The 12,288-nt window shown below is 41.4% G+C and overlaps 1 protein-coding gene across 2 annotated transcripts in view; it reads left to right on the forward strand.

The window, feature by feature from the left end:
* Positions 1–12,288, forward strand: part of RPP30 (ribonuclease P/MRP subunit p30) — a 37,397-nt gene that overhangs the window by 23,479 nt on the left and 1,630 nt on the right. Inside the window, exons 7-10 of one of the 2 annotated variants that reach the window (XM_045854675.1) lie at positions 3,127–3,243; positions 4,037–4,066; positions 4,527–4,564; positions 4,960–5,039. In XM_045854675.1, the coding sequence (XP_045710631.1) occupies positions 3,127–3,243; positions 4,037–4,066; positions 4,527–4,564; positions 4,960–5,039 (265 nt within the window). Of the gene's footprint in view, positions 1–3,126; positions 3,244–4,036; positions 4,067–4,526; positions 4,565–4,934; positions 5,040–12,288 lie in introns of both variants that reach the window. The other variant, XM_045854676.1, reaches the window with a different exon arrangement.

The raw sequence follows: 12,288 nt of genomic DNA on the forward strand, positions 1-12,288 counted from the left end.
AAGAGAGAGAGAAAGCATATATTCATACTTGTTTACATTCGAAGAAACTGGAAGAAGACCCAAGAAATTAACAAAAGTGATTATGGGAAGTGCCCTTAAGAGCAGAGATATGAATAAGACTTTTAATTGCTCTCTTATGTCACTTGATTTGTGACTCATGTAACAAATTACCTATCTAAAGAAGGATACAGCAAGGGTGTCATCCTTTGGATTCAATAAAGAACTAATTTTTATGAAATTAACGGGGAATTCATGTATCACCCCAGTAATCAACTCCCTATTTTCTTTCTCTTTTCATTCTGTTGAGGTTTGGTTAGTTCTGGGAATTTTACCACCAATATCCCTTGATTCAAGTATCACACACCTGCCCCTGGTTTGTAGCATCATTATGATGGTTATTTTTCATTAGTAAAGAAATCTCCCTATTTCACAACCTTTGGTCAGAGAAGCGAACAAAAGCCAATCAGGCAGGCACTGTCATTCTCTATGAAAAGGCTGCTAGGAACAATCATTTGATGAGTTAAGGCAATTTCCATGAGAGTGGTCTTAGAAGCAAGAGCCCAGGTAATGAGTCTATATTTTATCTATCTGAAAATGTAGAATAAGGTGTTATGAAAGGAATGTTCACAGCCTTCAGTGGTGCATTATCTTGCATTTCTCTCTCTCTGTTTTGTTAGCAGTTTTAAAGCAAACTTGATGAATGTACTATGCTCAAAATCAGAACTTTTTTCCTTAAAAAATAAGCTGATAATTAATTTCCTTTCTCTCTCCCTTCCCCCCTTCAAAAAAAGGAATTTTATTGTATCTGGTCTCCGTGGGGAGTGGGGGGAGTACCAAAGCTTTAGATCAATTAAGAACACTTGGGGACCAGCCATCTAGTTTGGTGTGTCACCCACACTTTTGTTTGCCCTCGTCTCCAGCCCACCGCCTGGGGTTTTAGTTCAGCAGCTAGAAGGATGCGGAAAAGAAAGGTGGCAGCTTCTTTGGCTGATTAGTACTTTTGGTAAGAAAAATAGCTAGGGAGATAACTGAGAATATGGCTAAAGGAGGTATTTTGGTTTGTCAATGAATTTCAGTTTGCCAGGTTCACCCTGATTTCTTTTATGATGGATAATCCATAGTGAACAGCATTATCACATGACCCTTTTTCCATAAGCTATGACCTATTTACATAGAATATAAATAAATATATTAAGCACTTGTATAAATGAGTTGTGTGTTACCAAGAAGTATTATACCAGCTCTCAAGAAGTGTAAAGCTAGGAAAAATGAAGTATACATTTAATTGTGGGACAAAGAGTATTAAAACCTGTATCATTCCCAGAAATAATCAACACAGGCTAAAGAATTAGAGTTGGGGGAATGCTCTCAGAAAAGAGGAGAGGGGAAGGTTACAGTGTGGAAAATAGCATGTAAATTCTAACTAAACTAATATCAGATATGTAGGAAAATCCAAAATAACATCTGGGGGCCTCAAGATAGCAGGAAAAATTAAGGAAAAGGAAGGTTGTGTTGTGGAAAAAAGAAAACCTGTGTTCAGGACAGGTGAGTAGAAGGAGACTGCCAGCCACACCTGCGCTGAATCAAGGTGGGCTGCCAGTTCTGGAGGAAGACAGGATTTCCCACTCCCTGCACACACTCGGGGACAGACCTCCCAGACTTACAGGTGGACCAGTGCCAGCTCGTCCTCCGGGTACTAGAAGCTCATTTGCCAGGCAGACTTGGACCCTACCACCTGGTCTGTGCCTGATTCCTTCCTTGGTTCATTCGAAAGATCACTGTAACCCAGTGACTGCCACGGCGAGTCTGATTATCACCTTCATGCTGAAGTCCTTCCCATTGCTTTTAGAATAATCCTGTCACCAGTTCTGAAGACCTGCACAGTTGACTCTTTCCATCTCTAGTCTCACTTCCACCACAAGCCACCCCCGCTTACTCTCTCTTGAGACTCCACTTTCACCACAGGGCTGCCCCGTATTCTCTCTTCCCCGGCCTACGACCTCTACATGTTACCAGACTCTCTCCAGCCCTAGAGCCTTTCCGCATACTCCTCCCTCCATCTGCAAATGCTCCTCCCTTTACCATTTAACTGCTTAATTCCTTCCTCACCCATGCCCAGTCTTGTCCTTGGTGGCGCTTATCACAGTTGAAGTTTTGTATTTTGTGTGTCTTAGAAGAGAGGAACCATGTCAGCTTTTTCTCAACATCCCCATGCAGGCTCGGCTTGAAACACGTGTGTTGTGAATGGATGAAGGGAAAGCTGAAGAGGGGAGTGGTGGATTTCAGTCTTATTTTCACCACTTCCAGGATATTTTCTTACCTGTGGATGCCTACCTATTCACAATGCCATAAATAAGAAAAGTTTCTTTTTTTCTTATGTAGAAGGCCAAGCACATGGTGAGCTAGGCAAAATTGTCAGGGCCCTGCTTGCTTCTCTCTTTTTTGCTGGGCATCCATGAGCCCAGTTTATAGTCAGGAGCTCTATTAGTAAAGAAAAAGGGGAGAACAGTCCAAGAGGCAATTACCAGTCTCTGCCATAATGCCTTACAAAGGTATCAAAAGGGTTAAATACATACATAAGACTCTTAGCACAGCGCCTGCCACGTAACACTCAACCATGGCTGTTTGTGTTCCTCCATTGAACATACATGCAACAAGAGATGAATCCAAGGGGCCTTCCCACCCCTTTCTTTGGAAATTTTTCAGCTCTTCCTTCTTTGTTTCTTCATTTTTGTGTCATATTACTTAGTTGACTATGTTTGCAGACAGTTTACCCTAAGTATAGGGAGCACATCTCTGTTTTTCTTTTGATAGTTCATGTAATAACAGCCCTTTTGTGATTCCCCTCCCACCCCCCAGACTGTGCTCCCCATAGCCTCTTCATGATTCCTGTCAGCCTCCCCACAGCTAAGATAAACTCTGGTGATCAAACAGAGCCACAGATCTGTTTCCTCCTGTGGATGGTGCTATTTGGGCATAGGTCCACCTTTGTGTAAGGCTGTGCTTCAACATGCAGGAGGTGGGCAGTGGGGGGTGAGGAGGGAGGTGAGATGGAACTTGCATGAAAATAGAGTAGCACAGTGTGTGTTTGTTCTTGACAGTTTATTTTCTTTATTTCCTGTGAAGGCAATTGACCGAGGTGTGTGCTTTGAACTGGTCTACAGCCCTGCCATCAAAGACTCCACAATGAGAAGGTACACAATTTCCAACGCCCTCAGTTTGATGCAGGTCTGCAAAGGAAAGGTATTGTTTCATAATTTCAGGGTGCTTTTCAAATCTAGCAGTTTATTATTATTAATCCTATAGATTATCCAACTGATTCCTTTACCTTAGAGCAGAAAGTTCTCAAGGCACAGGAACAAATTCTCTCATTTCAGTGAGCTCTGCAAGTTTTAAAGGGAAGAAAAATATTGAGAAAAGAATAATGTTAAGGGGGGGAGGATGTTTTGAAAGCCTTTCTTTTAATAAGGAATTTGTAATTTAGCCACTATGAAGCGTCTAGATAATAATTGTTTGTCATCAGTGAGTTGAATTTAGATTGCATGACCTTTTCAACTAAGTTTTTCTTTTAAGATTTTACTTATTTATTTTTAGAGGGGAAGGCAGGGAGAAAGAGAGAGAGAAACATCAATGTGCGAGAGATACATCCATCGGTTGCCTCTTGCACGCCCCGAGCTGGGGACCTGGCCCACAACCCAGGCCTGTGCCCTGACTGGGAATCGAACCAGTGACCTTTCAGTCCACAGGCCTGCACTCAGTCCACTGAATCACAGCAGCCAGGTCTCAACTAGTTTTTACAACTAATCCATCTTCTCTAAGATCTGTGGGGAAGACCTAGTCTGCTTCTTATAAGCTGCCTTTTGTTTGACATGAGGTCTTTTCATTCTTTCACTTTAATTTATTTACCTTATCTTAAAGAGAAGTTGGTATTTATAGAGCCTTAAATGTTAAAATGTGATTACTGGTTATTTGCATTATAGACTCATTTTTTTAAACATTTATCTAAGATTAATATTGATCATTTTCTTTTTTGTAGAATGTAATTATATCTAGTGCTGCAGAAAGGGTAAGTCTGCCGCTAAGTACTTTGTTGTTTGTTTTTTTCAAGCTATAAAACTTTGAGTTTGTAGGGGAGAAATTAAAATAGTAATATAATGAACATTTATTGCATGTTTATAGTAAAAGTTTCAAGGGGAGAAATTAAAATAGTAATATAATGAACATTTATTGCATGTTTTCATTTTTTACTGTGTTTGCTCACTATAATTGCTGAAGAGTAATATTTACCCCATTCCTATGAGGCTTTAAGTTTTATTTATATAGTCTTTTTATATTGTTAGAGAAGCTTTTTAAGGTTCTTTTATATTTTCAAAAACTAAAGACAACAATCAAAATTACAAGGACTTAAATTTATGCCATTGACTTTTTATATTTGGACACCTAATCCTATTAATTTACTGCAGGTGAAGTCTTGAAATATTATCAATAACTTCTCTCATGCCTATTTTTTGTTCATTTTATCTTAGCCTTTAGAAATAAGAGGACCATATGACATTGCAAACTTGTATCCTTCTCTGAGTAAGATGTTGAAATTTTCTTTTAGGAAACTTGGGATTTGAAATGATACACCTTAACAAGATAGTTTTCTTAATATTTTACTATAAGTTTACAACTAATAATATCAAAAAGAAGTTACATCAGGTCATAGAGGGCTTCATCCTTTTGTTTTCTGGACCAAAGGTGAGGTATAAAAAAAAAAGGACAAGAATGAGGGACTTATTTAAAAAGCTTAGAGTTAAATGAGCCTCTTCCCCAATGCATGTTGCATTCGGGCTAGGAACTGCTATAGAATTAAGGCATGTCTCCGAGTCTGACCAGTGAGCTGGCATTGTCAGTTATGTTTGTGTTAGTCTCGTGTCCTTGGCTGACTCTAGGTTGAAATCCTTAACGACCCCACAGAGGGCTGCTGTTTGGACTCTCTGAGAGTGAGGCCAAGGCTGCGGTGTCCACCAACTGCCGAGCAGCGCTTCTCCACGGAGGTGAGCGAGTTCTTCCAATAAAAACACCAGATGCTAGTCGTAGGAGCCAATCATTTTTATCAGACACTTGAGCCATATCTACTTTCATTATCCTGCCCTGTGGAGTTCCTTTAGGGTCATCTTGCCTCAACCTGTTCTAGCCATATCCATCAGTGGTTTCTCATCCTGCATTCAGGCGTTACTTGCTGTAGTTTGTGGAAGGAATATAGACTGTGTTACAGAAATGAGTGCTGAGTCCATTCTTCCAAGCTCTGCCTGCATGTCCCTGCCTGTATCTTGATGTGCTTCCACTTTTCCTGTGTCCTTCCTCCTCTTCATAGGAGTGTGCTTTCCCTTCTAAAAATCACTGTTTTATAGAACTGAAATGTTAACAATATATGTTGTGCCATTTATTAAGAACACAAAAACAGCAAATGTATTGTAAAAACCCAACTAACAAACTTAAATTGTAACTTCTCACAATTATTGTAACTTGTGATTCTTTTCTCATTTTTTGTTCACATGTTCAAGTTTGTGCAGACTATACATTTTTTACTCACATTTTATTTAAATATATCTTCCTCTTCACATTAATTCTACTACTGGAGGCCACTGAATGTCTTATTTCTCAAATGATAAAACTTGAATTAGAAGTATAGGGTATGTCCAGACCATGAAGAATGAAAATGAGATTTATGTTTTCTTTAATTTACATTTTTCTGTTTTATCTTCATTCTCTTTGAAATTTTTACCTCTAGTGGTAGTTGGTCAAGAAGCAATTTACTTGACATCAGAGAAATTTTAAGCTGCAGAATAGATCGCTGCAAGTGGATGAAGTTACTTGGCATACAAATACCAGCGAAGTTACTGAAGTCTTGTGTGCTGTGCCTAGATCTCAGTGATCTGACCTCCACCAGAGAGAATTATTTACTGTATTGACTTGCCATGAAGTAAATGATTTTGCTTTTGGTTTCAGAAGATTTAGTTTGAGATTATTGTAGCACATAGCCTAGACCCCATCGCTTAAGCTCTGGGAATGACGAAATGAATAGGATTTTATAGAAATTTTCCTGAAATTAAGGAACAGTTTGGTCACACTTTGGTAGTGTTGCCATTATTTTGTCTATTTTAAATGAATGTAAAGAATCATCAAGATTCTGGATAACAAGTCATGCTCCATGTAGACAAAAACAGGAAACTATTTTTATTTTAGCTTTCTACTAATACATTTTTTAATATGTAATTGATTATGCTATTATAGATGTCCTGATTTATCCCCCCTTGCCTCCCCTCTACCCAGCACCCCCCACTCCCTCAGGCCATCCCCATGCTATTGTTCACGTCCATGGATCATGTGTATAAGTTCTTTGGCTACTCCTTTTCCTTTATTGTACTTTACACCCCCATTGCTATTCTGTTAACTGCCTATTTGTACTTCTTAATCCCCTCAACTCTTCTCCCATTTCTCCACATATCCCTCCCATCTGGCAACCATTAAAACGCTCTTCATTTCCATGATTCTGTCTCTGTTCTTGTTTGCTTGGTTTGTTTTTAGATTCAGTTGTTGATAGATATCTATTTATTGCCATTTTACTGTTATTGTTTTGATCATCTTTTTTTGTATAGTTCCCTTTAACATTTCATATAATAACAGTTTGGTGATGATGAACTCCTTCAGTTTATTTCTTGCCTGGGAAGCTCTTTATCTGCCCTATGATTCTAAATGATATCTTTTCTGGGTAGAGCAATCTTGGCTGTATGTCCCTGCTTTTCATGACTGAATATTTCTTGCCAGTTCCTTCTAGCCTGCAAGGTTACTTCTGAGAAATCAGCTGACGGTCTTATGGGAACTCTGCTGCAGTTAACAAACTGCTTTTCTCTTGCTGCTTTTAAGATCCTCTCTTTATCTTTAATCTTGGCATTTTAATTATGGCATGTCTTGGGGTGGGCCTCTTTGCATCCATCTTGTTTGGGAGTCTCTGTGCTTCCTGGACTTGCATGTCTATTTCCTTCACCAAATTAGGGAAGTTTACTTTCATTATTTTTTCAAATAGATTTCCATTTTCTTGCTCTTTTTCTTCTCCTTTTGGTACGCCAATGATGAAAATGTTGGAACACTTGCAGTTGTCTCAGAAACTGCTTACACTATCCTCATTTTTTTGGATTCTTTTTTTCTTCTTGTTTTTCTGATTGTTTTTTTCTTCCTTATGTTCTAGATCATTGATATGATTCTCAGCTGCATACATTCTACTGTTGTTTCCCTATAAATTGTTCTTCATTTCAGTTAGTTTATCCTTCATTTCTGACTGGATCTTTTTCATGCTGTTGAAGTCCTCACTAAGTTCCTTGAGCATCCTTAAAACCAATGTTTTGAACTCTGCATCTGATAGATTGTTTATCTCCATTTGTTAGTTCTTTTTCTGGAGTTTTGATCTATTCTTTCATTTGGGCCATATTTCTTTGTCTCCTCATTTTGACAGTCTCTCTGTGTTTGTTTCTGTGTATTAGGTAGAGCTGCTATGACTCCTTGTCTTGGTAGTGTTGCCTGATGCATTAGGTGTCCTGTAGGGCCAGTGGCACAGCCTCCCCTATCACCCAAACTGGGTACCCAAGGTGCACCTTTTGTGTGGGCTGAGTACATCCTCCACTTGTAGTTGAGGCTTGATTGCTGTTGGCAGGTCAATGGGAGGGATTTACCCAGGCCAGTCATTTGCAAGGACTGGCTGTGACCACTGACCACCAATTTCTTCCCTCTTTGGAGAATCAGCTATGCAGGGGCAGGGTGGTGGTGCTCTGACATGGTCTGTAGCTGTCTGCTGGGTGTGCTGGCCCTGGTATTTCCTGGGTGGTGCAGGCCAAGGTTAGCCCTACTTCTGTTCTACTTTGGACCACCCTGCCTGAGCTGTAAAGCAATCCGAGATGGCTACTACTTGTTTTGGGTTTGGACATTCCCAGATGAAACCAAGCTATGAATCTAGGCTGGACCACTTAGCAAGAGTTATGCAGGCTGGGGACTCACTGAGGCTGGCTGTTGCTTATTTGAGAGGATTTAGGAAGTTGTGAAGCAGGAGTCAAGACCAGCCATTAATATAGAAAAGTGACAGTTTACAGTTGGGTGGCCCTAAACGCTGGATGGGAGGGAGTCTCAGGGGATCTCTTGGGAGGGACAAACAGTTTTAGCCAGGTTGATGGAGTCTCAGATATGTCACCCACCTGCCAGATCTGTGGCACTGCATGGGGTGAGTTCAGAAATGGGACAATGGCCTTTGCCCATCAAAAAAGGGATACTTTTAAAAAATGTAATAGAGCCCTGGCTGGTGTTGCTCAGTGGTTGAGTGCCGGCCTATGAATCAAAAGGTCTCCAGTTCAGTTCCCAGTCCAGGGCACATGATTGGGTTGTGAGCCAGGTCCCCAGTAGGGGGTAAGCGATAGGCAACCACACATTGATGTTTCTCTCCCTTTCTTTCTCCCTCCCTTCCTCTAAAAAAATAAATAGATAAAATCTTTTCAAAAATTTAAAATGTGATAGGAAAAAATATAAAGTTCTGCATTTGACTTTAAAAAATCATTTAACATAAGAATATATGTAAAGCTGGGCTTTTATAGAAGTTAAACTAACACTTGTGGGCTTTAGGTGGCATTACCATTCACCCCAGTGTGCCCAGGACAGTCCTAGTCTATGCTTGCTGTCCCTGAAGAATTAACCGCACATCTAGAAGATAAATTGTAGCTGCCCTGGTTTAGTGGATATGGAGATCAATAGGAACAGTTGTGCGGTGTATTCCTAAGGTTGCTGATTACCTTAGGTTACATTAGAAGAAAGAAAGGATTCTGAGGCAAAGGGATTTAAAGTCTCATTATTGTCCTCTGTGCTGATGAAGTCCCAGCTGGCATCTGTGTCATCTTTAGTGCCACATTTGAGAAGGAGAGCGAAGCATCAGAGCACCACCAGAAGACAGTGAATAGGTTCTTAGAGGGTCTGAAAACCCACTCATGAGAGGAATTGTTGAAAGCAGTGCAAGAACGGAGGCCAGGAAAACAGAAAACTGGGGACACATAGTAGCTGCCTTTCAACACTGGAAGTTTTGTGACAGGGAATCAGAATTAGATGGATCCTATAGGTTTGCAGAGACCAGTGAATAGCAACTGTGGGGAAGGGACAGCGAAAGTGGTGCAGGGCCAGAGGCTTCAGCCAGTGGTTGACAAGGTTGGTGTCCTCAGTCAGCCACTCGACCAAGATGGACCCCTTGGGAGACCTGCCCGAATTCCTCACGAATGCAACAGTGCACTCATCAATAAGTACTCCAGAGGTAGCTGTAGATTTGCCAGGACAGGATGAGTGAGGGAAATACCACATGTGAAAACACTTGCCCTATACAAATGTTATTTCCAAAAGACTTATGCTGAAAGAGCATCTTTGTCTGAAAACGATAGTCTTCTTTGTAATTACTAGCTTAACTTAAGAAGTAAATATTCATGTGATAAGAAAAATAGAACATTTCTGAGATGGAACTAAAAGAATTTTGAAAATAAATGTATTTTGTTTTGTTACAAAGTGTTGGTCTTCACAATTCAGTTGTTATACTTTTTATTCAACTGATTTTTAGATTTTTACTCAGAACCATAGTGACACAAATAAGCATCTCTAATGCAACATATTTCATTTGGTGAAATGGGACTAATTGGTGATTTCTATTTATTTTGAGGCTCTCTGAGTATGCTGGCATTTTAATGAACTTGAGAGGAGTTTTAGGCTTTTTATATATTAAAATGCTTTTAAATAACTGGCAAAGATATAGTAGATTTGTTAAGTTAATCCTGACAAATGAAAAGGTAATGCTTAACTCTTTAAAATTGACCTTACTTTTATTATTTGAAATAAGAAATAATTCTTAACTAATTTATGTTCATCGAGTTTTTTTTATTCTACCTCCTTCCTAGCTAATGAATCTCTCCCTCCCACAATCTGAGGACTAAGTTGAAATCTCTTTTCATGGCATTGTGGCTCTTCAGAAGTGTTAGGAATGCACAAGAAATAGAGGCGGGAAGAACCGGGTGATCTGATCCAAGTGTTACAGAACAGACCTGGGGCTGGGGGAATGGTAATACTATTACCGAATGGCTCCCCCCTTCTCCCAGAGTGCCCCTGTACTAGGTTCGCCTTGCCCGCCACCAGGAAATAACGTCTCTCAATGTCAGAGATTGGTAAAAAGGAAAGGAATTAGTTATTCAAAGGTTGTACAGACTTAGAATAACGACTTAATGTCTTCATTGAGATCCCAAAGTCCCTTAAAACACCCACAAACACACACACAGTCCTTCTTTCCCCCCTTTGCCCAATCCGGGGTAACATATCTCAGGAAAAGAAATAGAAGTCCGTGGCTCAGGTAGCCCCCACTTCTTCCCAGTAATCCATGCCTGGCTGGCAGGCCTCCCTTGGTTCCTGGCACCATCAACTGTGTCACCAGGATCTCCAGTTCTCAATCCAAAACCATGTTGCAACTTCCTATGGCGCACCAGCAAGAGTCCTTTCACCCCTTTCCTTCCCGCAGCATCTCTCCTGCATTCTTCCAAACTGCTAAGCCAGAGCTCTGCATCACTGCTACACCTTGCTCTCCAGCTTCCTGAGCTACATGACAAAGGGAGCCCTAAAGCCATGTGGTTCTTCCTCTCTTGCCAAAGCTGCGTAGGTCCCCTCTTATTCCAAGCTCTCATGAAGGCCCTGCAACCAGGAGGAGCTGCCTCCTAGTTACAGCCTATGTGGAAGTCACTCCCATCCCCCCAGGCTTAAAGCATGGTTGCAGCTATTTAAAATATCTATGAAACCAGCTAAAGGTTATAAATATGTTATCTGCGAAGCTGTTGCTATGCAAAACAGTTCTCAAAGGCCCTGCTGCACGTGTCCCATCCCCCAGTTCAGACTCACGAGGGTGAGGACACAATATATTATTATTATTTCCTGGACGCCCTGAGTTCTGGACCCCACTACAAATCCCTACCTGGGGTGCCCCTGGCTGCACCCTGTTACATAAGTGCCTTTATTTGATGCTGCGCAGAGAGGCAGGCTGAGCGGGGGTCAGCTTCAACACTGGGGGAAGGCAGGAGAGGTTTTTGAAAGAAAAAGAACGGGTTCTGTGGCAAGATAGGGGAGGGGTTGTTCTTTTGAGGGGGGTGCATTCTGGATGTCAGCCTGGACAATGGGTTAGGTAAAGGGAGGGCTGTTCCCAGGTTCCAGAGTGTCAGTCTGACCACCGGCCTTTGTGGCTGGCGCCAGATGTCTGTTGTGGGAGGTAGGGGACAGTTTTGATTAAGCCACAGGCTCTCAATTGAGTTGGGAGAACTGAGTCAGGAGCCAGCCAGCAGGTTAGGAAACTGGCCTGACCGGGTCACGAGCAGTCTGGTGGGCTGGGAACTGGCCTGACCCTTTCAAGGAGCTACTCTGCCGTCCTCCTTTCCTCCAAAGTTTTTCTCATTCCTCCTTCTTACCAGCCATATTGTCCCCTAACCATATCAGGTTCTTCTTACCTCTCCCCATGCCTTTGGAAAGGAATACTTTTTTCTCCATTTTTTCCCCCTTCCTATTCCTAGAGTCACATCTTTTATGATACCTTTCTTGATTTATCCAGGCAGAGTTAATTCTCGTGGGTACCTCTGTTCCTCCTGTGTTTGCCCCTAATGCACTTACCTCAGTGTGTTGGTGGAAGAAGCCCTGTGTTGGGCATCTCCATACCCGCTGCAGATGACACAGAGGCCTGCGTCTCTGCACCTGCGCGTAGGCGTTTAGCAGAAATTGGCTAAATTTAAGTCTAACCATGCTGACCTAAACATCTGATAATCCTGTTCTTTGTCCATCATCACCAATACATGAGATAAATAAATATGTGAGTTCGATTTTCTTCCTTCGCTCGAGTATTTATCGAACACCTATTACATAACCAGGCATTGCTGCATGCTGGCAATGCAGTAAATACGGTTGATTCTCCAGAAGTGCACTGCTGATCTAGCGGGAAGACCAGTGCGGTGTGTGCTGTAAAGTGGAATGAGCGCACACACCGCCATGGGAGAAATACAGTTGATGTCGTACTTGCTGTTGTGATTCATCCGTGTTTTTCCCACACGTAAAGCACTGCTGCATGCGCCAAGGTCTGCGACTTGGGTTCTGGCTGTTTAAGGTACCTCGGATGAACCGTCAGAGATAACCTGCCCTGCTGTTACACTCTTGAAGTAGTGTTCCTTAGGAATAAGTTCGATGTTGAAAATACACAGATAT

This window comes from Phyllostomus hastatus, unplaced genomic scaffold (genome assembly GCF_019186645.2).
Source record: "Phyllostomus hastatus isolate PE091 unplaced genomic scaffold, TTU_PhHast_1.1 phas_scaffold_1066, whole genome shotgun sequence".
In the NCBI taxonomy this organism is placed as follows: domain Eukaryota; kingdom Metazoa; phylum Chordata; class Mammalia; order Chiroptera; family Phyllostomidae; genus Phyllostomus; species Phyllostomus hastatus.